This window comes from Plectropomus leopardus, chromosome 9, assembly GCF_026936395.1.
Source record: "Plectropomus leopardus strain MGB_pleo_1.0 chromosome 9, ASM2693639v1, whole genome shotgun sequence".
Taxonomy (NCBI): Eukaryota; Metazoa; Chordata; class Actinopteri; order Perciformes; family Serranidae; genus Plectropomus; species Plectropomus leopardus.
This window is the reverse complement of record NC_142184.1, coordinates 28,490,023-28,516,176: the sequence shown is the minus strand read 5'-3', so window position 1 is coordinate 28,516,176 and position 26,154 is coordinate 28,490,023. Positions and strand designations below refer to the sequence as shown.

The 26,154-nt window shown below is 38.4% G+C and overlaps 2 protein-coding genes and 1 long non-coding RNA gene across 4 annotated transcripts in view; 1 reads left to right on the top strand and 2 right to left on the bottom strand.

Annotated features, from left to right (window-relative positions):
- gnb1a (guanine nucleotide binding protein (G protein), beta polypeptide 1a) overlaps nt 1–5,720 on the bottom strand; it is a 43,051-nt gene extending 37,331 nt beyond the window's left edge. The window contains exon 1 of the mRNA XM_042491135.2: nt 5,394–5,720. The gene's annotated coding sequence lies outside the window, so the exon portion shown is untranslated. The remainder of the gene's footprint in view (nt 1–5,393) is intronic.
- Nucleotides 5,721–9,746: 4,026 nt separating this feature from the next.
- The window catches only part of cfap74 (cilia and flagella associated protein 74), a 69,765-nt gene continuing 53,357 nt past the window's right edge, over nt 9,747–26,154 (bottom strand). For both annotated transcript variants that reach the window (XM_042492576.2, XM_088082431.1), the window contains exons 25-39: nt 25,213–25,346; nt 24,816–25,068; nt 23,644–23,778; nt 23,054–23,187; nt 22,445–22,579; nt 19,961–20,070; nt 19,805–19,860; nt 17,523–17,642; nt 16,635–16,790; nt 15,664–15,802; nt 14,609–14,763; nt 14,342–14,474; nt 12,310–12,443; nt 11,585–11,719; nt 9,747–10,615 (exon numbers count right to left, since the gene is read on the bottom strand). In XM_042492576.2, the coding sequence (XP_042348510.2) occupies nt 10,511–10,615; nt 11,585–11,719; nt 12,310–12,443; nt 14,342–14,474; nt 14,609–14,763; nt 15,664–15,802; nt 16,635–16,790; nt 17,523–17,642; nt 19,805–19,860; nt 19,961–20,070; nt 22,445–22,579; nt 23,054–23,187; nt 23,644–23,778; nt 24,816–25,068; nt 25,213–25,346 (2,034 nt within the window). In that variant the 3' untranslated portion in view covers nt 9,747–10,510. The remainder of the gene's footprint in view (nt 10,616–11,584; nt 11,720–12,309; nt 12,444–14,341; nt 14,475–14,608; nt 14,764–15,663; nt 15,803–16,634; nt 16,791–17,522; nt 17,643–19,804; nt 19,861–19,960; nt 20,071–22,444; nt 22,580–23,053; nt 23,188–23,643; nt 23,779–24,815; nt 25,069–25,212; nt 25,347–26,154) is intronic.
- On the top strand, nt 11,694–16,752 carry LOC148188766 (uncharacterized). Its single transcript, XR_015777551.1, has 3 exons — nt 11,694–11,819; nt 12,236–12,464; nt 16,619–16,752. It is a non-coding gene; the product is annotated as an uncharacterized LOC148188766 (long non-coding RNA).

The window sequence follows — 26,154 nt, the reverse complement described above, 5'->3', positions numbered from 1 at the left end:
TGTGATCTGTAGGAAGCCTACTGAGTGAAGAGGAAAAAGGATCAAGATGCTCAACCACAATACACTGAACCTAAGAGTAAAGTAATGGGAGCCATAATGCAGAGGCAACCACTAATGGTCCATTTACATTAGGATACAAGAACATGCTTGTTGATGAGGATGCAATTGTGGATAAAGAGAGTTGCACGTTCGAGAGCACAGAACAATGGATAAGAAAGGACACATGATTAGCAGACATGCTGTCATGGTTATTTTCCCCCAAAATCTTGCGCTACAATAAAACAAGGGAACTAGGAAAACAGATGCCAGGGATGGCATGCAATTAGAGGCCTGAAATGAACACATTAACTATAAGACCTATTAAAAGTGCTAGTATTGGCTTACTAACTTGATAAAGTACAACAACAACAGCAACAAAAAAGCGCAAAATGACTAATGGCTATTTATAAGGGCACAAGATGGGCCATACAAAAATGAAAACCAGTGATTATGGTACAAACATTTCCTCCATGACAAAATGTGAACATTCAGTATATACTGTAAATAATTTAAATTGTGGACAATGTACTTTACAGTCGATTACATCACACAGAGGAGGTTACTTCTAACCAATCATACGTCAGTTTTTCAGGAACAGACAGCCCTCTCCCCTAAAGAGACACAGTGTTGAGTTAGCATAACATCACAGGTTGCTGTTTAGGTAATAAATGTCGAAAAGAAAGATGGGAGTGCTTCTTCTGAGGGAACTTCAAGTTTGAGGACCTAAAGACAACCGTAAACATTAAGTGGTTTCGTGGATAGATTAGGTAGCAAGATGTCAGTGGTGTGGTGACACTTTGACTACTTACAGCACGTTTAGCCACACAGTCGCTAAGACCATCCTAAACAGGATTGGGGTAAATAAAGCCTGATGCAAAACAGACTGGTGATGTATATTATTAAATCTGCAGAAAAAACACTGCTAACAAAGACAGGAAAGTTTATCACCTGAAGAAGCACCAAACAATTAAGCCCACTGAATAACAACATACAAAGTCTTGAACACAATCAATAAGATCAAACCGCTGAAACAAACAGCGAGCCACTAGAAGAAATAAATCATATTAATCTTTTTTTCCAGATGTCAATAGAAACAATGTATGGTAATGACATGGTGCTGATAGTTGAAAATGAGGGATGTTAGGGAATTAATTTGACTGACTCAAGATACAAGCACTCTGGATGGGAGTGTTTCACACTGACTAGTTTTTAAGTTTCTTGCCTTTCTTTTAGAACAGCTACAATTTGGTACAAACAGCGGCCAGACAGACGCCTCTTCGGTTCTACAACTGTTACTTTGGCTAATGTGAACTCTCAGTGCAGCCCTGTTTCTTTAAGTCTTGACATGAAACACAAATGCTACCAGATGATGACATACATATGTACTGTCCTGTCCTCTCCTGTGGGACTGGTTGGGAATTAAACTAGATGAAACTAGAGCATCTTTATTAAGTTTTACCACCGAGATATATTAGGGCAGCTATTTACTAAACTTACCTTACTTTGTGCATAATGTATACTACACTGTGATAAAAAAGTTATTCACGCATTAACACTGTAATTTTATGTAAATTGTTTTAATACTTATACATTTGTATAACTATATAATTTCTATTAAACTGCAGTACTATAGAGCTGGCTACTGAACTTGGTGCATTTTACTAATTGCCCGTCGATGTTTATATATATTTTTTTAAGGTGCTTGATCGCTGATGGTGGACATACAGTTAAAAGTGGGATCATATCAGAAGTGATTAAAAATCAGCACTATCACTGACCAAAGCCACATAATCTCAAAGAGTGAAATCCACAGACTAAGAATTTAATCCCATTCATATCCTGCACTTACAGATTAATAGAGGAAAAAATACACATCAGCAGGATGAAAAATCCTTTCTATTAAAAACAAAGAGCCCCCCTTCCCGTGCAAAAGGCTAATGACTCAGGTTTTAAACACATGGTCATTATCTTGTGGTGACACTCATCCTACTGACAAGCTCTGCTGTGTATAAACCCAGGGACAAATGTCTTTCAGACACACATTACTGCCATGAAGGCTTTCAGATAGGCTTGTCATACACCACTTGTATCATTGCATTGACATCAGTAAAATGTTTCAGAGATGCCTGCAGATTATGCCATCACTGTCCACCAGGGTCACTGGAAAGAATGTCAAATACATTCTGGGTGTCAGTATAGAGTGGGTCACATTCAGGTCACAAAAGCGGATTCACATTAAATGGAGAAATGTTTTATGCCAAGACAGATAACTGGATACTCCAGTGCCCATACACGTTACCATTATTGATGAAAACTATATTATGTTCTGTCCAGGGCTATGTGTATGCTTCATATTATATCTGTGGTGGATTATAAGGTGAGAGCAGTTAGACTTGAAGCTGCAAGTACTAGATCAGTCAATTCACAAAAAATAATCAGATAAAAGAGCTAAATCTAAAATTACAGTGAAGTTGAGAGACACCACTTGGGCAGAATTACAGAGCTGTCTCATGTGTGGTGGTGGTACCACCCTAAGAGTAATTACCATGAAAGAAAAAAAGATCATTACTGGGAGTTTTTGGTCAATATTTAACAATTAAATGTATATTTAATTAGGTCATTCAGTGGCATGCAAATCAACACATTTTCAAACCTTACAAACTGACAAGCTACACAGCCAAAAAAATTTTTAAAAAAAGGGGAATATTTCTATAAACTTATGAAGAACAGAGACATATGGACAATGTATAGGGCAAGATAAGGCATAAAAAATAATGTCACATTTATGTTTTTGACCATCACATGTTTTGACATAAGAAAAATGTGGGGAAAAAAATCACTGCATTCAAATCTGAACAAATTCCATCTCTGTATTTTTCATTTGCATTTAGAGATTTTTTTTTTTTACCTGCTCAGTAACAATTAACTGTGAGTTCTGATCAGGACTGAGAGAAATAGGCTATGTCACATTTCCCTAAGGTGTGGTTACAGATGTTTCAAATAATACATTATGTTTAATATCAATACATCTCAATAAACTGTTTACTTCCTCTAAATCATGAAAATATTTATTGTAGTTGCCATGTTCCCCGGTACACGGGTTCACAGTCAAGATGTACTAAACCCCTTCCCCACCATGTTCTCCTGTATGTGAGGTGCACATTATGGATTCATCTGGCCAGGAATCCCATTTAAAAACGTATTTTTAATACGAACACATCCTGTACATTTTTACGATGGCGAAATCAAAGAAATCTAGTCTGCCAAGCCTGAACCCATCCGATGCTCGGCATCTGTCTCTCTCAGTCTGAGAAAAAGCGGTGATGAAAAAAGCTTTGAACGCCATCTTGTTCATTGCAGCTGCTTGGGCCCTGAATACAGGAACCCATTCATTCGAGGAGGCGGAGGGAGGGGGCACACTGGCAAAATGAATTCATCTTTGTGAAGCAGTAAATACAAATAGCTCCTTTAAGACACACCGAATATGTCCGGTAATCGACTAGAAATCGCCCTTTTCGGGTATTGATTCGTTAGATGCCATATCTCAATACTGCTGGTCAATAACTTCGTCAAAGCGGCAGGCTACATGTATCTCGCCTCGGTGCTGGAGGAGGCGCTCAGCTCGGCTTCCTGCGACAGCACGTCTGACTCGTTGCTAAATCATCTTTCGAAATATTCACCACTGAATAAAAATCTCGGAACCCCTCTCTTCAACTTAAACGCCCTGTGCGTGTGTGCTAATTCGGGTTCGGTGCTTCGTCGTTGGGTAAAAGCTTGCCCAGTTTTCCGGGCTAGAGCTTGAGACACTACAAGAAGCAGCGCGGCGGTGGGGCATGGCTACTGTAGCTGCTAACAACTTGCCCTGCAACAGACCCGTGATCGAGATAAACAGATTGTCAAAATCCAATTAGACAATCTCGTTTTCGCATCATTATAAGAAGCAGCTCAAATTAAGGTCGAACTGTGTGTTCACAAACCGACGCTGATTTAACACTCATGAAACTAAAATGGCTATTGCCCCTATCAGGTCCACAGCGGAGTTTATAGTCATGTTTTCAGTGTGATGTTAACCCGTGTTGGCTATAGATAGAAAATGTCTCTCTTTTATTTATTTATTTATTTTTGCATTCTGGGGATGAGTCGCGCTAACGATTTGTCCATTTTAGCACTATCGATGGATGATTGGATGGCTGACTCTGCAGACTAAACGTGGGAATGTTAACATATAGCTGTGACTTACAGTAGCCATAATCCGTGAAGGTTTGGTTTCGATTCACTGATTTAAACGCTGTTGGTTCAACTAGCCCGTTTAAACACTGCTTATCATATTCGAGTCCACAACTGGGATACTGGGCATTACGCAAATAATTTTAGCAAGGCAAATACTAACGCTTCAGTGCTCCAGCTTTACATAAAAACGGCACTCGACAACAACATATTCTCTAAACACACAGACAAATTGTCCAGGCTGCCATGTTCGGTATATACACACCCAGATCAGTCATACCAGGCTGCAAACGTAGGCTGTGGCCACTGCTGGCTAACTTGTATGGACTGGCTACGGAATAGTGGGGGTGGTGGTGATTCTGTTGGTGAAGTAGCCATTTTTAGACTCCCTTCGTTGTCATTTGCATGATGCTACAATTTTTCAACACGGGAGGAAGTAAATCCAAACTGTGTTCACGCTTGAACGCGTTATGCAAGTATAAGAAGTTGCAGCTATGTGATCATCTTAACCAGCTTGACAAGGGTTGGTCAACAATAAACTGAGAGTAGCAAAATTAGCTTACCAGGTAATCAGCAGCTATCTATAGATTAAAGATGGGAAATGTGGGCCGCCATACAGATCCAATTTGTTGTCTATGATTGGGCTCACCAGAGCGTCTTACGTGTACCCCAAACTGAAATAATGTTTGGTTAAATGGGCTGCTAACCCACAACCGATGCAGTCAGACAGCTTATTTCTTGAAAGAGGGGGGAGGATACCCGGACGTAGGAGAGGGGTGCTGGCTAACCTACCGAGCTGTCACCAACTAACCTTCTAATTAAAATTAGCACCGGACATTAACTTTAACCACCAGCTTGCCGGATAGAACAATTAGATATGAAGCCAGCTAAATGTTGTTCTGGTGTGTTGACACTTGGGTGTACGTTAACGTTAAGTTCTCCAGCAGTGACCCCCACCCACTCTTGGCAGCAACGACTAGCTAGCAGCAGGCTAACGGCAGCTAACTCTCCACTCTACCCAGTTTAACCCCTTTCGTTCATCCTCCCTGCTCGACAGGCTAGCCAAATGCACAGACACGTAATGCATTTCCTGAAGCACAATTTCAAATATCAATTCACATCCTTACCCGCTTTCAGTCGAGGGTATCCGTTGTTTATATCGCATTGACTGGAAACAGCAAAATCTTGTCTCTCCTCTCTCCGCCCAGGCGCTAAGATTTAGCTAGTTTAGCTACCGAGGAGCGGCACTCCCCGAACCCAGTTTTTGACCCGCCGAGGGGGGAGACACACCGGCACAGAGGCGCAGAGACGAGGCGGTGTTCACCCAGAAAGACGAGCAAAAGTCCCGTTTGAGCGTTCTTCCCTTTCAAGGCAAATTCCAACTCAAAGCAAAAATCCCTTCTTGTCTTTCCCACCGTCGTCGTCCCTCTTTTTTCTTCCTTCACGCCAGGATCTCAGTCGCTTCTTCCTCCGGCCATCAAACAGCAGAGATGGGCGCGGTAACCCTGCACTCAGGTCTGGGAAACCCCACGTTACGGCAGCGTCACAACGCACGGCGAAGGGTCGGCGACCAACAGATCAGGAAATACTGCCATTTTTGGTAACACTAACACACCTAGATAACATTTACCTGACTAAACACTGCTTTTAATTCCACATTTATTTGCTAATTTAAGGAGTTAAAATAAAATGTGACCCTAGAATGAGCATTTTTCATGCCAAAGTTGGTTTGAACTACTTTCTAAGGTGGCCTACACAGCTCTACAGGGTCTTGGTGGTACTTTCACTATAATTTACCAGGGAAAAAAATATTTAAATAGGTATTTAGGAATGAGTATTGTATACTAGTGCACTTAACCCACCTCCATAAACAGTTAATATTCTAAAACCCCAAATAAATGTACATACAAGACCCAGGCAATTTACAAAAGAGAATAGGCTATATGGCCTAAGGTAGCTCTCTGTGATATGAACATGTTTAGGACTCCAACAAAAATGTGGTTTTCATGTCAGTACAACTACCACTGCTGTTGACTTTCATTTCAGTGCAATAATCACTACTTCTAGCTGATAACACTGTCTCATTTGCAAACCAAAATACACTCCACCACAAATTTGACTAGGCCTACAGTGGTGAATGTCTTTCCATCCAGCGCACGCAAGTGGGCCTTAAAGGCATGTTTATTTTTAAAATCTAGCAAATCGCACCTTTTCTCATGGCCAGAAACTGTGAAATAGAGTTATTTATGGTGTAGGAAGGGTCATTCATTTTTCTTCTGTAACTACAGGAGGGCTCAAGGGAAAAAATGTTTGTCAACCAGGGAAGACCAATAATTAAAAAAAAAATAATAAAACAAACAAAGTTACATTCCAACCACCCGTACACTGATAAATAAAGTATGATCCTTTATCATATCTGTCAAATATATCTGAACAAATATTTTTAATTTAAAGAAAAAAATCCCATCAGTTGAATATTTAGGTGCATTTTTTCTTCACTGATAGTCCGATAATCAATGTCAAATCATCTGATCTATAAGTAATACCTTAACAGTCAACAGTCACTGCAACGGTCTCCTGAAATTTGGTCAATGCAATAGATGTTTTTGTTGACAAATGATATTAACTTTGCCATACTTTATGTTTTATGAACCAATGTCCCTGTGCTCTTAGCTCAAGCTAAAAAATCAGTGGGGAATTATCTCCTGAGCTGAGTGTTTGTAGGCAGGTCGTCACTGCAGCGCTGAGATGACTTGATCATTATCACCAGTAGTCTAGGTAGAGTGCTCAGAGGAGGGGTTAATGCCCAGCGGGGTTAAGGCGTTACTTGGAGACGTGGAACACTTTGGCGTCCACCGAGACAACAAAGTGTGTACGCGGCTTGGTCCAGTGGGGGACGATGAAAGCATCCTCAGCTATGGTTTGGATGAAGAACGCTCCCAGGAGAGCGCTGCTCTGTCTGCTGTAGCCCAGCATGAATGTTCTGTTTGTGTCAGATCTGTTGTGGTGTTGTCTCTTTACACTCACATTTTTAATGGTAATTGAACTCTAAAAAAGCATGTATCAATTAAAAATATCCACCAATATATAATCTGTCTCAGTCATTTCAATTTGCACCTGATTATTTGTGTTGCAGCCAGTTTTGAAAACCTGAGAGCTGTAGAAGGAAACTGGCTTGCTGTCCTCAATGATCAGTTCTCTGCTGTGGGATGGTCAGTCCAGGGTGCCTGCAGTTTAAGGCAAGTTAGACTTAAGATTTTTTAAGACTTTTTTAATGCCACTTGGAAAGAATTTTAAAACAAATTTATATGACCAACATTAAAGGACCGTTTTATTTTGACCAAGTGTTTAGTATAACATAAAACATGAAATGTCTTTGTTCCAGTGGAAAAGTTAGATTAATTGCATCAAATGTGGATTTTTTTATTTTTATTTTAAATGGAAACACAGAAGACAATTAATATATTATATCATCATAAAAGTATCTTTCAGGTTTACCAACCAAAGAGGGAAATATCTGGCACTTCTGTCCGATTTTCTTAGTGATTTTGTTATTTTCACTCTGCATGCTAGATTCAATTGCTTGGATTCATGACAAGTTGAAGAAAAAAAAAAGTTAAATTATTTAAAACAAAAGATTATTTTGAGATTTTACAATGCAGTGTTGGAAAAAAAACTGATCATTAAATTCTACTTCCCATATCTGGGCATTTTAAAGACTTCTGAAAGATTAGTTTAAGTCATTTAAACACTAATTAAGGGCTTATTTATATATTAATGAATTAAATGCCTTTTAAGACTTTTTAAGGATCCGCGGGAAACCTGGGTCAGCCCCATACTGTATGATTGGGTGTGTACAAACCCACCATGACTCATTCACTCACTTTTTTAGGTGTATATTTAGAAAATTCTTGATATTGTTGGTGGATTAGTTCATTACGATTGTAGATTAGAGTCTCCAATTTTGATATCTTTCAAAAAATTCACACTTTGTTGCCGGTAACTTTAAATAACAGCAGCATATAGACACAGGATGAGTTGAAAACACCAGCCCTGTGTACGTGCGCTTGTGTTCTGGGTGTGAGTTTCCACCGGGACTCATCTGCCCAGGTTAATGCTGGTGAGATTTAGTTGCCCCTGGATACACCCCTGCCTGTCTGCATACATGTGTTGTGTAGCTTCCATAGCAGAGCCTCGGACCACACAGGGGAGACAGCTTATTGTCTGCATTCAGCCTTTTAGGAGAGCGGAAAAAGAACAATCCAACGTTAAGATCTGATTAATTTGTGATAAATAAAACTAGTCAAACAATGACATTTTTTTTAACCTTTGTACTTCTTATCTGCACTTTTGCTATTTTTAATGGTGATTTTTATTTTTTAAAAAATCATTTTTGATGTTTTTTTTAATTAATCTTGTAATTATTTTGGCCCTTTTCTATTTACTCTTTTATTGAAAATCTTTATCCATTGTTATGTTTTAGATTTTATTGCTCTGTGAAGCACTTTGAATTACCCTGTTTTATGAAATGTGCTATACAAATAAAGCTACCTTGCCTTGGCTATAAGAAAACAATTATTCTTTTTTCTAACATCACTTGCTATATGATGATGACAAATATACCATTTTTCTTTAGGTTTTAACATAAAATAAATAAATAATAAATAAAATATTTTACATGGGCATGGTGTCCAAGAAAGTCAACTTATATGAGCATTTTCAACCTCATGAATTTTTTTCCCATCACCAGCTCAAAGTGTTGTAGAGACACACAAACACACACACATCCAGAGCCAGGCACATAAGTAGCACTATCTCACAGTATTAGCGAGAGATCAGAGGAGAAATCAGATTAGAAAAAGAGGCAAAATGGCAACACAAATATTGCCTAATATGATCTCATACATTTCATAAAACGAGTGACATTACACGAGGCTAAGCTCATAATGACCTTGCTTTTTATAGGCAGGTTGGGGTACAGTAATCTGATTTAGCATAATCTCCTACAATCTCTGATAAATGCTTACAGCATGTATCTCTGAGAGGTCACATCCTATTGGTCCGTTCTGAGGCATTACTGACATCTGCTGTTCACATGCACGGGGCCAAGTTCACATGGATTTGGGAGTTTATCAAGCGAGCACACATCTTAAAATGAGTTTAACAATATAGATGTGACTGAGCAATGCTGTAAATAATCAAGATGAGTAAAACTGCCTTTAGGTACTGTAATCAGTACTGGATTATTACTTAAAGCAATTAATCTGAAGACAAGTTTTCCTAAATGTCCACTGTAATTGTTTCACTATACAATTATGTATGTGGAGTGGTTGCATGATTTGAGTCTAATACTAATAAATTGTACATTAGTCCAGAGTATTTTGATATATTTTGTTGTGTGAGTAGCAAATGCTTTTCAAATCCATTGACAAAATATTTCCTTTTGGTCTTTTAAAACATTTCGTCATTGCACCACAAAGTCAAATTTGAATTTATAAATAAACCACAGTCCACAGAAAACAAACACCCCAAGGAAATGATCAGTGCGAAGTCAAACGTTTTTCCTCAAATCTTTCAAACATAAAGCAAATTTCAGGAACTCCTTTTGATATTCCACACATACCTCCTTTGACCAAAGTTTATATAACTCTTTTCAGAGAGAATACAGTATGTTTTGAAAAAGCGTGGTATGTTTTGTGTTTGTGGCCATTTTTTAAATTTATAAAGACATAACATTCCATTTAGAATAAAACCAGGACTGGGAATGAGAGAGTGGGTGTGAATGTATGACAGTAAACAAGCAATCAGAACGACTACCTAGCAGCAAAAATATTAAGTCAACAGTGAGGGACGCCACTTTTAGAGGCAGTGGAAAGCTGAATTCGTTTTCAGTGAAAGATGAAACACTAGCATTGTATTTGAATGTGATATAACACAGCTGCTTACTTGGCACCACACACACCTCTGGTGGTGGAATGAGGTTTTACAGTCAGGGGCTTCAATAGATGAGCTGCATAACACAACATGACATAATGTGTAGAAATAAATGGTTCAAATCAGATTTGTTAATGATAAAAAATTAATTCCACCTTCAATAATAAGATTTAAATATTAAATAATGAAGTGATTTGTTAATGTTGGCCACATTACTGGACAGTATATATCACACGCCTTTGTGTTTTGTGTCAGTGTGTGGTGTGTGTGAGCAGATTTCAAACTGGCCAGCGTCCAAGTACTGTAGAGGTCAGTCAGCAGTGGTGGACACCAAAGCCATCAGGGTGACTCTGTAAACATTTGTCTCATCCCTCTTCAAGGTAAGAGGCACACATGTCTCCACCACCTCATAGGACTGAAACACACACACACACACACACACACACACACACACACACACACACACACACACACACACGCAGTGGTAATCCCATTTATAAATACCTCAAGTACAGTAGTGATGTTGAAAAAAAGTCTTGTCACAGGATTTTGAAGGTTGCATGTGGTGTTGCTTTAAAAACTGCTGAAATCAGTCAATATTATAACCTTAAAATAGAACTTTCTCTATATTTAAATGACGTGTTGATTCTGTGGTTCCACCAGGATTTAATCCTTTTCAGGGTGCAAAAGGTCGAAAGAAGCTGAACCAGATTTTACACATCAGAATACTAAAACCCTGATGGCGACAGTGACTCGTTTACTCTTGCCCCTGTAATCGAGCAGCTTTTCATGGTACTTTTTGGAAATCAGTACAAAAGTAAATAAATTGGTCCACAGGAAAAACATAGGAGATTTCAAATTTGCTGTAAAATACAGATTTTTCAACAAAATCCCAACAGAAATGTCAGACAGAAACAGGATCTTTTCTATGTGCAATCCGGGAATATAAACCTGTTACCCAATAAACTGTGGATCACATAGGGAAGTGGTCGGGTCACGACGGTACCTAAATCACCAAGGTTATGCCTTATGGGTGACTTAACAGAAGTGCCAAATGTATCAAAATATGACTTTGTTGTGATAAATGTAAGGGTTGTCACAGCTGTGCGAGTGATCCTCAGTTTTATCCATTTTTCAAAATCTGGAGGGAAGCTACGTTAGAAATCGTGCCGTATGAAAACATGTTAGCTCGGGTCAAAAATGAAGTTGAAAGCTTTAAGAGGTCATGGGCAGGCTTTTTTGTTTTTAATATGTCTGTTGCATTTGAATGATTTGGGGTTTAGTAGTACCGCTGTGGTTGCTAAATTACTATTTTGGGCCTGTTAGTTCCTGTTAAATTCCTCATGCATCCTCCTTAAAGTCTGATGATAATAATCATTCTCACCTTGTATCCTCTTTGGGGAGTCCATGTGACAGTGATGGTGCATTTGTGACCTGGCTTCACGATCCCTTCACTGGGCTCCACGCTGAAGCCAAGCTGCTGCAGAGATGCCACACCATCCAAGTGAAACTCACCACTCTGTAAAAACAGAGAAAAGATGATCTGTCCAGACATTCACGAGAAAATCAATACATCTGGAGCTTTTTCACCACTTCTTCACCTCTAAACATGTTTTGGAGTACGTAAATCTATTGGGTTTTTCATCTGTGCATTTATACGTCGACAATTTTCACTTCATAATATAGAGTTCACTTTTTTGTGCTAAAAATGGGGGGAAACATGAAGGCAGCAGCATATCAACATGCATGTTTTAAGAAAATTAACTTTTATGCTACTTTCTTGAGATAAAAACTAATGTTATGACAATATTTTGAAATGTTTCATTTTATTTTTTTATACCTTCTGAATTTAGAGTCCTTAAAACGTAAAACATAAGGAGGAGTCTGGTCACACTGACAGTGTAATACAATACCACACAGGAGTTTACATTTTTTACAGAATAGCTGTAAAATGAAAATATTAATGGACAGTATAATAATTGTGAATTTCACAATGTTTGTATGATTATTCTATGTCAATGCCTACCTAAAACAGGTTAACTCTCATGATGCATCACAGTGCACTTGCTGAAACTCCGGCAGTATCAGTATCTGATGACATCACAGTACCTTCTCGCAGGGCTGCGTGGAGCGGATGCAGCCCACCTGCAGCTCTCTCACTGCGGGTCTGATGGCTCCTGCGCTGTAGCTGGTCCGCAGGGTCACCAGCACCGGGATGGTGGACTTCTCCATCACCTCTGACTCTGCCAGAAACAGAGAACTATGTGAGTAGTTAGTAGTAGACAAGTTTTAGCCCAGTTACTACAGAGCATATAGATTTTTACTTTCACTTCACCTAACCCCGGAAACCTGAGAGAATTGGCTTTATTTCTTTGAAAAACATGGGAAAAAGGGCAACATCATAATTTTTAGTTTAGCTGTTACATTTTCCCATAGCTTATTAAAAATAATTTTCTAGATTGCTAATTTCTTGCAAATTGCAGGTACTTTGTCATGTTGCTCATTGCCTTTTCTCATGTTTTTTAAAGATATCAAACCAATTTGCTCAAGGCTCAAAGGTTTAAAAATTTGTGAAAGGTGTCTGAATGCAGCACACGAAAAGTAATGTCAGTCCAGATTTCAAAGGGTTAAATATCCTTCAGACCAGAGAATGATAATGTCGATCTGTCCGGCAGTCGGCCAGTCCACCACTTTGGTCCCAATTGACTGACTGGCAACTTTTGGACGGACATTGGATTCAATTCTAATACTCACAGTCCCCAGATGTTGAATCCCACTGATTATGCTGATCACCCTGATTTTCAGTTTAGTGCCATTATCAAAATTTTGTCCAATACTTTTCTTTGGATACTCGCCAAACTGATAACTTTCCCATCAGCCTTAGCTGTACTTTGTGTTTATTGTTAATCTACAAATGATAACATGCTCATGCACTAGAGTGGTGAACACGATTAACAATTTATACATAACATCAGCATGTTAGCATTGTCAGTATATGTTTGCATGCTAGTGTCAGCATTTAGCTTACAGAGTGCTCTACACAATAGAGCTGTTTGGGGTATAAGGAAATATCAAAACACTTAAGCATTGTAACATTGTTTTGTGATACTGTATCAATTCCTAAAGACATTATTTAAACTTACTTGTCTACACGTTTTTATTTTATTATTCTGATTAACTAAAGAATCCTGGGAGCACTTTTATTTGACTGATGTAGGCAAATGTTAGTTCCTTTTCTCAGATTGCTCGTAAAGTTTTACTATGATGCTGAATGTTACAGTGATACACTGTGATACACAGATACAGAGCCCACTGTTCTGATTGCATAAAAACTTTCTTATGCATGTGGTGGTGTGCTCTTTATAATATGACAGTTTTCATAAAATTTAATTTTCAAATGGCAATATGTCGCCTTGATTATTGGCATTACGGCACAATGATTATGTGACATTGACAAGAATTCATGCTGCCCTAATGTTCAGCATGATGGCTTGGACAATACAAGCAACTTTTAAGAGCTGCTTAGTGATTCTCCTACTGTGTGTAAACCAATGGCTGACCTAGAAAGACAGCAAAAAGAAAAAAAAAAAAAAAACCCACACAAAAACACCATTATGGTCCATTAGCTTTCTTCTTTAAATATGCACAAACTGGAATTTTGCTGGGTGTGAATAGAAATGCTTTCAAAACATCTTCTTCTAAGGAGTACTGTTCATTTGACATAACTATAGCAGAGCTCAGGCTCTTATCCAACTGCTGATGCTATTTTAATGCACCGACAACACTTTCATTTAGTGAAATTTGCAGTAACCTTGTCTAGGAGGTGTGTCTATTTTTTCACACATGGATTTTCTGGTGAATATGATCTGAATGCTGGTGATGAGCACATGGGCTGTGAGCATCTGATGATTAGCATACATTACTACAACACGTACCCTGCCCTTTCAGACATAAATTACTTAAAATAGACGCAAGAAATTAGTCATGTTTATAGTGTCAGTATCTATCTTTACTCTACCTTGTTGGAGTCTTAAGCATTTTTTGAGAGCATGCTTGAACTTGGATCATTTTCAAATTTCTACTACATCAGGTGCATTGTATCAGAGGTAGATAACTTAAGAAGAGATGAAGATCTGGATACCTGTGAGCTGAATATGGCTAGTTATCCGTAGAGGGAGGGGGGATTCAATGGGCACTGTCAGCATGTCTCCTCCAATCAGATACATGGTATGTGAAGAAGCTGCACCCCTCAGATCCAACGCACACACTTGACTCTGAGAAATAGATATAAAACATGGGTTAAGCTTGTTCCATCATAAAGGCCAGAGTAAACAGAGGACACACAGGGTGCAGTAAAGATGCACTTAGGGGGCAGCATTTCGTCTGGACCATGTGATGCTCTGCTTACCTTATTCATGAGCTCAATGGTCAGTCTGTCAGAATAGTAGACAGATGGGTGGTCAGGGTGAAAGGTGACAGTGATGTCCTGGCTCTGTCCTGGAGCAATGCTGCCACCTCCTGGCCTTACACCGAACACACTCAGCCCACTGTAGTTTTGAGCTCCTGTACAGGACACAAAATAACATACCGTTACTTCCATGTCTACTGCTGTTTATTCTGCAACTAGTGCTGCTTTTTAAAAAAAGAACAGAACAGAACAAATACACAGAACAAATGACATGATAATACAAAGTTGTAAAAGATGAAAAGAAAAGACACACACACAAGACAAATGATAAAGCACATGATATAAAGTGATACAAAGACGAAAACACAAGACAGACAATGCAAAATAAAACTACACAAATAGCACGTCACATAAACACAAAGAGCTACACACAATATCTTTAGTTTACTCAGCTTGTAATTAGTGGTGGAATATAAACAAGTAATGACTCAAGTGCAAATTTGAGGTAGTTACACTTTAAGTATTTTCCTTTTCATGTAACTTTCTACTTCTGTACCACTACATCTCAGAGGTAAATAATGTACTTTTTACTACACTATATTTGTCTGCCAGCTTTGGTTACTTTTGTGGTGATAGTTTCTCATCCCCCTCCTGTCCAGTGAAAATCATGTATCTCCAGATTTGCAGATTATTAATGTTTGTGATAAACTTAAGAATGAAATCTTGTGTGTTGAGAAAATTCTCCTTCTTTTCCCAAAACTAAATAAACTCTTTAAAATCCTGAAAAGTTAAGACCTTACAAAATATGTACTATAGCAAATGCAATAGCAGATATCAATATCTGGGAGTTCAAAAGATCTGATAATGATTCAGGCATCTGCCTAAATGATTTCTTTATAAACGCACACAGACACAGTCTCTCAGTGAGACGCTGGGTCCTTGAGGCGTTTGCATTGGTTGTTTCTCCTTTCATTTATTCAAAATATATTGGTGTTGAAGTGCATGTTGTGCATTTTTTGTTTTGATTTAGAGCTCTTGAATTCTAAGTTACTTACCCACAGTAAGCATGACCTGAGAGTCTCTGTAACTGCCCAGCAGGAAGGGCACCAGATCAGCTCCACCCTGAGGCCTCGAGGGAGAGAGGCTGGCCAGCTGCACCCTGAAACCCACGTCCACCGCTGAACTGTTCTGCAGCTGCAGGCAAGACAGGACTTTATATCAGTTCACAGGTTGGAAACGCCTCAATAGCATAAAAAAATCAGTTAGAGCGCATGAACAGTGATTCAGTTCTGGATCTGAGTGCTTTAAATCTTTGAAACCTGGATCAACATCATGCTTTTTGTGCTGCATTCAAACCCCCTTATGGAAGTATTTAAACCTCTGAAACCTGAAAAAATGGTTTAGTAGTGGCAGGGCCTGCCCTTCCTGCACAGGATTCAGACAGAATACCAAATTTTACCTCATAGATAATGACCTCATTGCTTAACCCTTTGAAACCTGGAGTGACATCACTTTCCTTGTGCTCCTTTCAATCATCTTTCACGAGTATTTCAACCTTCAAAACCTAAGAAAATTGGTGCGATTTTTGTCACAAACATGGGAGAAAATGCAATGAGCAACTTTGCGACAAATGTTCCACCAACTGCAAGAAATTAGTAGATTTAGATTTAAGAAAAAAAAGCAAACGGAAAATGTCCAGAAATAGTAATTATCATGATAATATATATTTAAAATTATGCCACAGAATTGTTGCAATTTTTTTTCAGTTGGTTTTTTGTGTACTTTTCTTTTTTTCTCATTTCTATTTTTTAAACTAATCTTCAGGTAATTTTCCTGTAACTTTTTACTATTTTTTCACTAATTTTTGGGGTCATTTTTTCTTAGGTTAGTCATCACCTTGTTCCCATGTTTTAAAAATGGAGCCAGGGTAATTTGCTCAGGTTTTAAATTGTTAAGAATGAATAAGAAAATATCTTCAAAACCAACAAGATTCAATCTTGTTCTCATCAGCTCCCTGTCGACTGACCTTCAAGACCTGTGAGGTGCTCTCCTTCTCCAACACGCAGCCGAAGTCAAGGAGACCTCCAGGGTGGGACGAGGTGACGGCAGGGACCACACCCTTCCCACAAAGAGTCACATCCAAGGTCATCTTCTGGCAGTGCACCTTCAGAGTCTCACAGTACTGGAGAGCAGTAGACGGTCAGCAGCTAAGATCTTGCTCAATATTTATAATGTCAACACATCATCTTTAATGTCATTTGAGAGTTACAATTAATTCTAATGAGGGCAAACCAGGAGATTAACTCAGGATGACAATCACTGTGGATTCAACTTCACTTTGAGACTCATGGGTAATTCATTAGTGGGATAACTGTGACACACTGATGACATGCTCATATGTTTATTAATCCTTTGAAACCTGGATCGTCATCACTTGTCTTGTGCTGCTTTCAGATGCCTTTCACAAGTATTTAAACCTTTGAACCCTGAGATAATTGGTTTGCTTTCTTAAAAAAACAAAAGCAAAAAAAAGACAATGAGCTACTTATTAATAAGTGTTCTACCAATTTCAAGAAATCAGATTTAGAAAATATTTTTTTTAACAAGAAATTACCCAAAAAAACAGTAAATTAGTAAAAACTCAGAGAAAATTACCTGAAAAATAGCAAAAAGATTAGAGTAAAACAAAGAAATTACAAAAAAGTGCTCAAATACACATAATTTTACATATGTAATTATGCCAATTATAAATATAGTTTTGTAGATATTTTTAAAATTTCTTTTTACGTTGCACTTTGCATGTTGTTGTTTGCCATGTTTTTGAAAGCAGTACAGCCAGTTTTCCCAGGTTTCAAAGGGTTACGCTCGAACAAAAATCCAGCACTTCATGGTAAACTCAACACTGTCAACCCACCTTTTTCTCCAGAGACGGACTGAAGGCCAAAACCAGAGTTTGTTTTTCTCCAGGTCTTATGCTTCTGAGCGCATTCAGAAGGGAGAAAGGACCAAGTACATCCAGCACTGATGATCTCAACTTGTAATGGTCAAAGAAAAGTAGTAGGGAGCTATTACTAGAGATATTATTTGAAGTAGTGATAAATACCATTATAAAATTAGCAGAGGCAATTTCAAATTAAGACACACTACACTTAATTGTGGACATGAAAATAACTTGTTCGAAGAGATGCCATGTACAGAAAATAAAAAAAAATCTGTACATCTGTTGCCATGAGATGTCACTATTTATTAATAATATTAATTTTAGCATTATTACTATTTTTAAAATATTTTTTCATCATTGTTCATATTATTATTATTAACATTGCTATTGTTATTAGCACTAAATCAGCTTTTTTCCCCAGTATCACCAGTTTTCCTTTTAATTTCATTATTATGAGTATTAGCTTTATTCGTATTTTCTTTACATTTGTATAATACGTTTATTTAATTTAATTAAATAATTTCTCATTACACTCATGTATAGTATTTGATATCTCATGTACAAAGTATGTCACATGTTTATTTGCAGGCATTTTTGGGTTTTAGACTCATATAACCTGTCAGGTGACCTGTCCATATGGCTACTACTGTGGTGTAGCTCTGTTTCTTTTTTCATGTCTGAAGAAGGGCTTTGGCCCCAAACGTTATATGTGGAGGTAATAAGTGTTCATGGGAGCATCATCTAGAGGGCAGACTTTATTTTTTGTATCTATTTTTATTCTGTTCAGCACCTGGTATTTAACTTCTTTTGGATGTGTGTGCTGCTAATCTCTATATATCTAGAAAATAAAAAATGAGGTAAATCCATTGAGGATTATGAATTTTCCTTGAATTAACCTCACAGGTGTAAATTCATACAAAGACAATGAATAGGTATGCATATATCTTAAGAAGTCCAAAGTTTTAATTTGACGGTTTTGCTGACAGAACCTTCCATCATTATTGGATGATTTTATTTGTTCAGGTTTTGAGATATTTGTCTTTTTTCTGGGCGTTTTATCCCTTTCTTGGAAAGAGAAATAGACAGGAAAGCAAGATGCCAGAAAGCAAGGTGGGGAATGACATATAACAAGGGCCCCCAGCCAGACATGAACCTGGGATGTTGCAATTGCACAGTTAACGTCCTAAACCCGGAGGCCAGCAGGGCAGCCCGTCTGTGAGATTTCTGCCTCCTTCTCACTTAGAAACTAAATTTCAGTTATGGTGCTCACAGCGTTGAAAATTTTCATGTCAAATTCTCAAAAGCAACATGGATCTCTCAGGGAAATGTCCTTGTTAATCTGTATAACCACAGCACACTTCACATCACCTTTCCTTAGAAATGTTTTCAACAGACATACATATAAAAACTGTGGCTCAGGGGTTAAAGGTGTTGACCATAAACTACAACTTCCTCAGTTTGACTTTGGCCAGAGACTGTTGTTGCACATCATTCCCCATCTCTCTCTCCCCTCATCTCGTCTTCTCTTCACTCCGGGTTCTTACAGCGTAAGGCAAGTGGGATTTAAGTATTTTTAAGACTCTTTTTGCATTTATGAGACTTGTGAAAGACTGACTTAAGACATTTTAGTGCCAGTTAAGGTCTTTATTTTAGATTAATGAATTCAATGCCATTTGAGACTTTTTAAGAATCCGCAGGAACCCTGTTACTGTCTACTCTCAAATATAGGCAGTGGCATCCACAGATATTTTTCTTATTTTTAAAAGCTGGGAAAATTAAACCCAAACTATCTATGGTGCCGAGTACTTCTAAAAGGTAATTTGGTAAAAAAGTAATTTGTGTGAACAGACCCTTTAATACACACTTAGAGGGACCGCAGACCTCATACTACAGGGTAGTATGACCCTGTAGTATACTACAGGGTAGTATGACGTCTGTTAATATAATAGCATACTTGTACATGCTATTATATCAACATATACATTTAACACAGCAACTCAAAGTACTGAAAGTAGAGTGCAGCACAAAAATCTCTGACTAAGACTACTGACTGTGCACATCAGTTTTCATTAAGTATGTTTAACACTTGAACATTTTTTTTGGTAACAAGTGTCTATGGGACACAGATACTGTCAAGTGAGGTTTTGTAATTACAGACATCAGCTATTTGCATCAACACTATAAAACATGACTCAGCAGTATGAAACATGACTGTAGCTATAAAACTCTGTTTGACTTTTGTTTTGAAAGGATACATCCAAAGATTCCTTCGAAATGTTCTGAATTGTAAACCTCTTGATTAATCGGTCTCCTGAGGAAAAAAGACACAAAATAGACACATTAAAAAAAATGGAATGTACTCTGAGTGCACAAGTGAACTCTTACAGTATGTAAACTTTGAAATAACTCACCCACTGCCACCTGATGGAAGTCTATGATATTGTGTCCATTGGTGGATAAGGCCACTAGAGGGGGCCGTACAGCAGGACATTGCAGCTTCAGGTAGAGAGTGTTCAAGGAACTGTGGACATATTGGACATTACAAACTATGAAGTAAGGACTGTGTGTAACAGCTCCCACACACAGCGCTTTGAGTGGAGAATTTTGGAACATTACCCAAATCAGGATGTCAGCAGGTATCAAGCACTTACATTTAATGCTTTTTAAGACCTTTTCATGTTTATTTTTTTGCCAAATTTAAGACTGAATTTTGGACAAATAATGTAAAAGCATTGCAGATGAGGATATGTAAATAATTTATATGTGGTCCCATGCAGGTTTTATGTGGAAATATGTTGTTAGAGTGAGTTAGGTTACATTTTGCCAACAGATACGTGCAAGTATAAAGTAAAATATTAGGCTTGGTGGTAGTTTAAAAATGTGGACTTTAGAGCTTGACTCATTTTGTATGCTGATGCTAAAAATAATCATTTTAAGAGGATAAAATTTGGACTACACAGAGGAAACCATGTAGTCAGTATGCTGTTGATTTCTGTATTGTTGAGGATGAAACACTTTTGCATTTGGTCAAACAGTCTTTTCAGTGTTGATCTGAGTTCATTCTGTTGTCACTGTTGTCACTGAAACAAAAGCTATGAGGAACATATAGCAGTCTGGCGAGCTAACAGTACAAACAAGACAGACAAGATTTTTTCTCATCATAAGTTGAATAGCCTCTGGTTATGTACGTCTTTTGAACTGCTTAGATTTAAACCAGAGCGGTCTATCTTTTCTTAGAGGGAACTTTTTCTCCAATATTTAGAGCCACTGGCTAAAAACAGATGATATAAACAGAACTCCGCTATGCAGCAACAAATAACATAATCTCATATATCCCAAATATTTAATGTAGTATAAGAAGACAGCTCATGCTGCTTAATGCTATATAGCTCCACAATATCCAATTGAAATTGAGACTGCATTACTTGTTGACCAAAGCAGGCAATCCAACACCCTCAGGCCACTGGGAGAACCAGGTTTACTGCAAATACTAAATCCTGGAATATACATGACTACAACATAATATCAATAAAATGCTAAGGGCCTTAAAGTAATAGCTGACATTTGTTTTTTAAAATTATGTTCCTTATTTAAATAAATCACCAGACACAAATTGACACGAAGCAGCAGGGAGCATAGTAGTGTTTTTACTATATGGGTGGAATATAATGTTGCTCTTTGGTGGGTTGATTGTGACTTGGTTAATATATATTTTACTTGTATCAATCATAGATGTTATTTTCTGCATTAATCAAAATGTGTACTGAAAAAAAGCAGTGGAGGTCTGGAAAAGGAGGCTGTGATTTAAAAATGCAGTATGAGGGATTTAAGGTTTATATGGACTTTCCGAGTTGAACGTCTACAGACAGCTGTGGACTTGTGCCAGTCAAACGAAAGCACACGGTTCCATTTATACAACAATTGGTTGTATAAATGCAACACTGGTTTTGCATACCATGCATTTCCCAACCCATACTTCACTCCTATGGGTGGTGGTAATGTACCATAATGTTGACTATGGCGAACTCACTACAGCAAGAAAAGCTCCTGTGTTTGCTGTTTTCCCATCAAGTAAAACATATTTCTTTAAAGAGGAATGCACAACCTCTCTTTAAAACATGTATTCATTTTGCTATCTTCCTCTTTTTCATCTTCTTGGCAAACCAGCTAGAGGTGGATAAACCATCAGCTTTTTGGAAGTGTGGAACAAAAGACTATATTTTGTAACTGGAGCATGCACAGTCAGTGCACCCCCTATGCATCCAGTCTGCGCGGTCACAAAAAATGTGCTGCAAACAGATGCCTGCATGGGGGTCAGTGCAGACCCTTGCAGACATGGGCGAATGATGACATTTGCGTCATGCAATCCAAAGCGCACCCGTGCAGAAAAGCAGAAAGTATGATGCGGAATTTAGTGACATCTAGTGGTGAGATTACGGTCTGCAACCAACTGAAACGTTCCTAAAGACCCTACGGTGGCCTTCAGGTATTGTAAAACGCAAAAGACACTCTAGAGCCAGTGTTTGGTTTATCTGTTCAGGGCATTATTGTAGGCTCCTGGAAGATGAGCCACTCTCTGTGTAGATATGAAGAGCTCATTCTGACCTTACAAAAACACCAAATCTTTGTTTATGGTAATTATACACTATTGAAAACATTGGTACGAATAATCTATCCCACTTCTGCCAATAGATGCCGATGAATCCTACACTCATTAGATAAAGCTGTCTCACATTCAGGTTTTAGGACCACAAAATCTGTTCATAATAGATTCCAAATGGCAAACATTTATATGAAAACATTGCAACAAACTTTGGGACACAACACAAATCTTACATGGCAAGGCCTGCAGTGTGTGTGTGTACAAAGCTGAGTAGAAGCTGACTCAGTGTTACCTCCATGCTGGCTGGGCCTGTCTGTCATCCTCTGGAGGGTCTCCGTCTGACACAAAGCAGGGGACGGTGTACTCAGTGTAGCGCTGGGCGAAGGAGTACAGCAGAGAGGCCTTGGCCTCCTCATACTGCTCTGACCTTGAAGGAAATGACTCACAGTGAAACCCTTTTCATTAAAGTTTTCCAGCTCTGTTGAGATAACACTATATATGATGGCGTGATCACTGCAAATGAACAGAAATGGGAATACTGATGAAATCCCCTTGCGCAGGGGAAGAAGAGGGCATGTTCAAGCGAAAGCTTTGTGTGCAACTTATTTCAGTGTTGTTGGATCTCAGACTTCTGTCCAAGTTATTAATTGGGTTTAGCCTACTTTGTGACATAAAGAGGCTTTCCGGGAGAAAGTGAAAGAAGTTTCCCTGAGAATCATTTATTCTCTTTTTGCAGTACTACTCTTTGATATTTGGTTATAGAATATTTATTAATGAATGTTTGCTTTACTGGCACATCAGTCCAGCAAACTGGACATGGTTTCCAGAGTTATCTGCGATAGAAAGCAAGAAACAAGATTAACAGCATGAAGAAAAAAAGACTATGGTTATGACAACCCACCCTGGCTGTATGTCGGCAGGATTTGGTGATTCTGGTTGCTTCTCTGTCTTTGGCTCTTCTGTTACCTTGCTGTTCTTTGGAATTACAGGTGCCTTCTCTCCTTTACCGTTTTCCATGGGGAGCTCCTTTTCAGTCTTACAACAAACACATAAAGGTGATGGATGGTTTCATACTAGACAAGTGTAGCACCCTGCGTTCTGTAAAAACACCAGGTTTATTAATCTTTTTTATTTATATTTTTTTATTTGACCAGAAAATCCTCTTGAGATTAAAAATTTGTTTCTTTAGAGTGTCCTGGCCAAGACAGGCAGCAGCAGCGTAGGTTAGAGATGGAAAAGATAGAACAAAAAATACAAAATCAACTCTAAAACAGGCAATATAAAACACAAAAAAGAGTTACTACAAGGAAAGACTAAAAAGTATGTTAATATATGCAACAAGTTAAGCATAAAAACTGGGAAAAATAAGACCAGCGAGACACTCTGACAATAGAAGCAATAAAAATCAGTGAGTTGGTAAAGGCTCTGCAGCAGCACAGACTAACTCTCACACTAGCAGAAGGTGACTGGAGTAGGTGTGTGTAGTCATACCTCGTGCTCAGCGTGTCTCTTCCTCTCTGACTCCTTCTCACGGAGCAACTTGGCTCGACTGAAGAGACGCAGTGCCTCCTCTTTGATGTCCTGGTCTAACAGTTTGGGTCTGAACGTCACCTGGACCAGACACCTCTGGGTGAGAAAAGAGACGGTAACATGTCAGGAGTTTAGCAAGCAGTGACACTAGTTTTGAGAAATTTTAGCACAGCACTCAGATTCCTGTGTTCTTTCAATTTCAACCTCCTCTTCATATTATGAACTGGAGGTTTAAATTAGTTTTGGGCTGCCTCCTGTTCTAGGGTTTCTCTAGCGTGCATCAATTCAAGTGGACTAAGCTAAGGATGTTAATCCTCCTGTTTTCCAATAGCAGACTATGTATTAGATTTCTCCCACTGGGCCTCTGTCACGCAGTGGAAAAAAATAAATGCAATGATTAATTGTTTTTATAAGCAGAGCCTTGAGGAAGGTCTTCCACTGCTGACTAATAGAAAATGGCTTTCGCAACCGACAATAATAAACGACAATGATTTTCAAAACATCTATACTTTGTCATGATGCTGCAGAGATTAAAAGCATGTTTAAAAGCACTTATTCACTTCCATCAGGTTTCCAGTAGAGTGCATCATTACTCTACAGAGGCATCTGTTGTGAGCTGATGGCAGCTGTGATGGCCATTTGTTTCTCTGAAATCCTGTATATCTGTGCTGTGTTGAACTGATGATTTTCCTTAGAGATTCATTAATTCCATTATCATTATGTCTTGTCATCAGAAGTAAAAATGTATTCGCTAGTCCCAGGTTTGTTTCCTTACAAAATTAAAGGTTATGTTCATAAACACAACTCAGACTACAACTTTAATTATGGTTTTGCGATAATATTTACATGAAGATTTTTGACATGCGTAAAATGAAAAACACAACCTCAGGAACTCCACGGGATTACGAAGACAGCGGGCGGTGAGGAGGGGGTCGAGTTAATAGTGCTGAAGACATGCTTCGTTTAAGCAGGTTCTCACGGTCCTAATTACAGAGACACTCAATCTGCACTACCATATAGTTGTGAGAACCGCAAGAGACGTGTTAAAAAAGACTAGTATTATGACCTTTATGTGTGAAATCAGTGGAGTGCCCCTTCGATATAAATACAACATTAGAGGTGTGTTACTTTACCTCTCCGGGCAGCAGGCGGCCAGCGGAGGGACAGATGCTGATGTCTGAATCCTTGGGTGGGGTGAAGGAGAACAGCCTGGCTACACCTGGATGGATGAACTGTTTGGACTGGTTGTGGTTGGTTTGAGTGTTTATCAGGTGAAGTACAACGCAGGAGTGGTCACCTACTGCTGTGGCCCCGAACCGGACCAGATAATGGGAGAGTTCCAGTGCAGGGCAGACACCCACTGCTCGGCAAGACAAGAGGAAATCTCTAAAGACCAAGAGAATAAATTGGATGTAATAAACACAGATTAAATCAAATGCTGTTACTGAAATCAGGGATATTTTGGTCTTGGAAATCAACAAGTCCATATATTACATACAGTTTACACACAAAGTGTGATTAAATATCAACCTGTTAATTTCTGATTTGCAGGTGAGCTGGAAATTGTACTCTTTGGCTTTGTTGGCACTGAAAATCAGATCAATCTCCAGGGTCTCTTGTGGGAGCAGAGTGCCAAAGCCATCATTAGGCTGGACGTCAATAAACTGCAGCGTGAGAAAACACAAACAACACCAATTATACACACAATTTCCTTACAGTTTTCACATAATCACACCCTAGTTTTGATAGAATTTATGACTATTATTTTTTCTGCAATAGTCATTTAATATTTTTTTTTCTGTGGATTTACATCAGCTGCTTGTGATGCTGCTTGCGCATGCACTTTAGCAAATATATCAACAGTTTTATGCTGTAATGTGCAGCGCTAAGAACTGCCAGAGCTGGAGGAAAATGAGACACGTTTTTCTAGAGCAGCCTGCCAAACACAGGGTGCTATTTCCACTAATTAGATCTGGGTTTTTAACAGCGCTATTAACCCGGAAGTCAAACCAGAAATGTAATAAAAATTAGCAGGCAGCATACAGATAGTAGCATTTATTAGTAGTGGTATGGCCTGCCATTCCTGCACAGGATTTAGATTGCATACCCAGTTTTACCTCATTGATAATGGCCTCACTGCCTAACCCTTTGAAACCTGGAGCGACATCACTTTCCTTGTGCTGCTTTCAGACACCTTTCACAAGTATTTCAACCTTCGAAACCTGAGAAAATTGGTTTCTTTCAGAAACATGGGAAAAAATGCAATGAGCAACTTGGTAAGAAATGATCCAGAAAATGCAACAGTATTAGTAGTAGTAGTAGTAGTAGATTTTGATTTTGATTTATTTTTTAAATTATGTAAAATATTTAGGTTAAAAAAAAGAAAGAAAATCCAAGAAAGACCATATTTATAATTAGCATAATTAAATATTTAAAATTATATTGCAGATTTTAAAAAAAGAAGCACTTTTT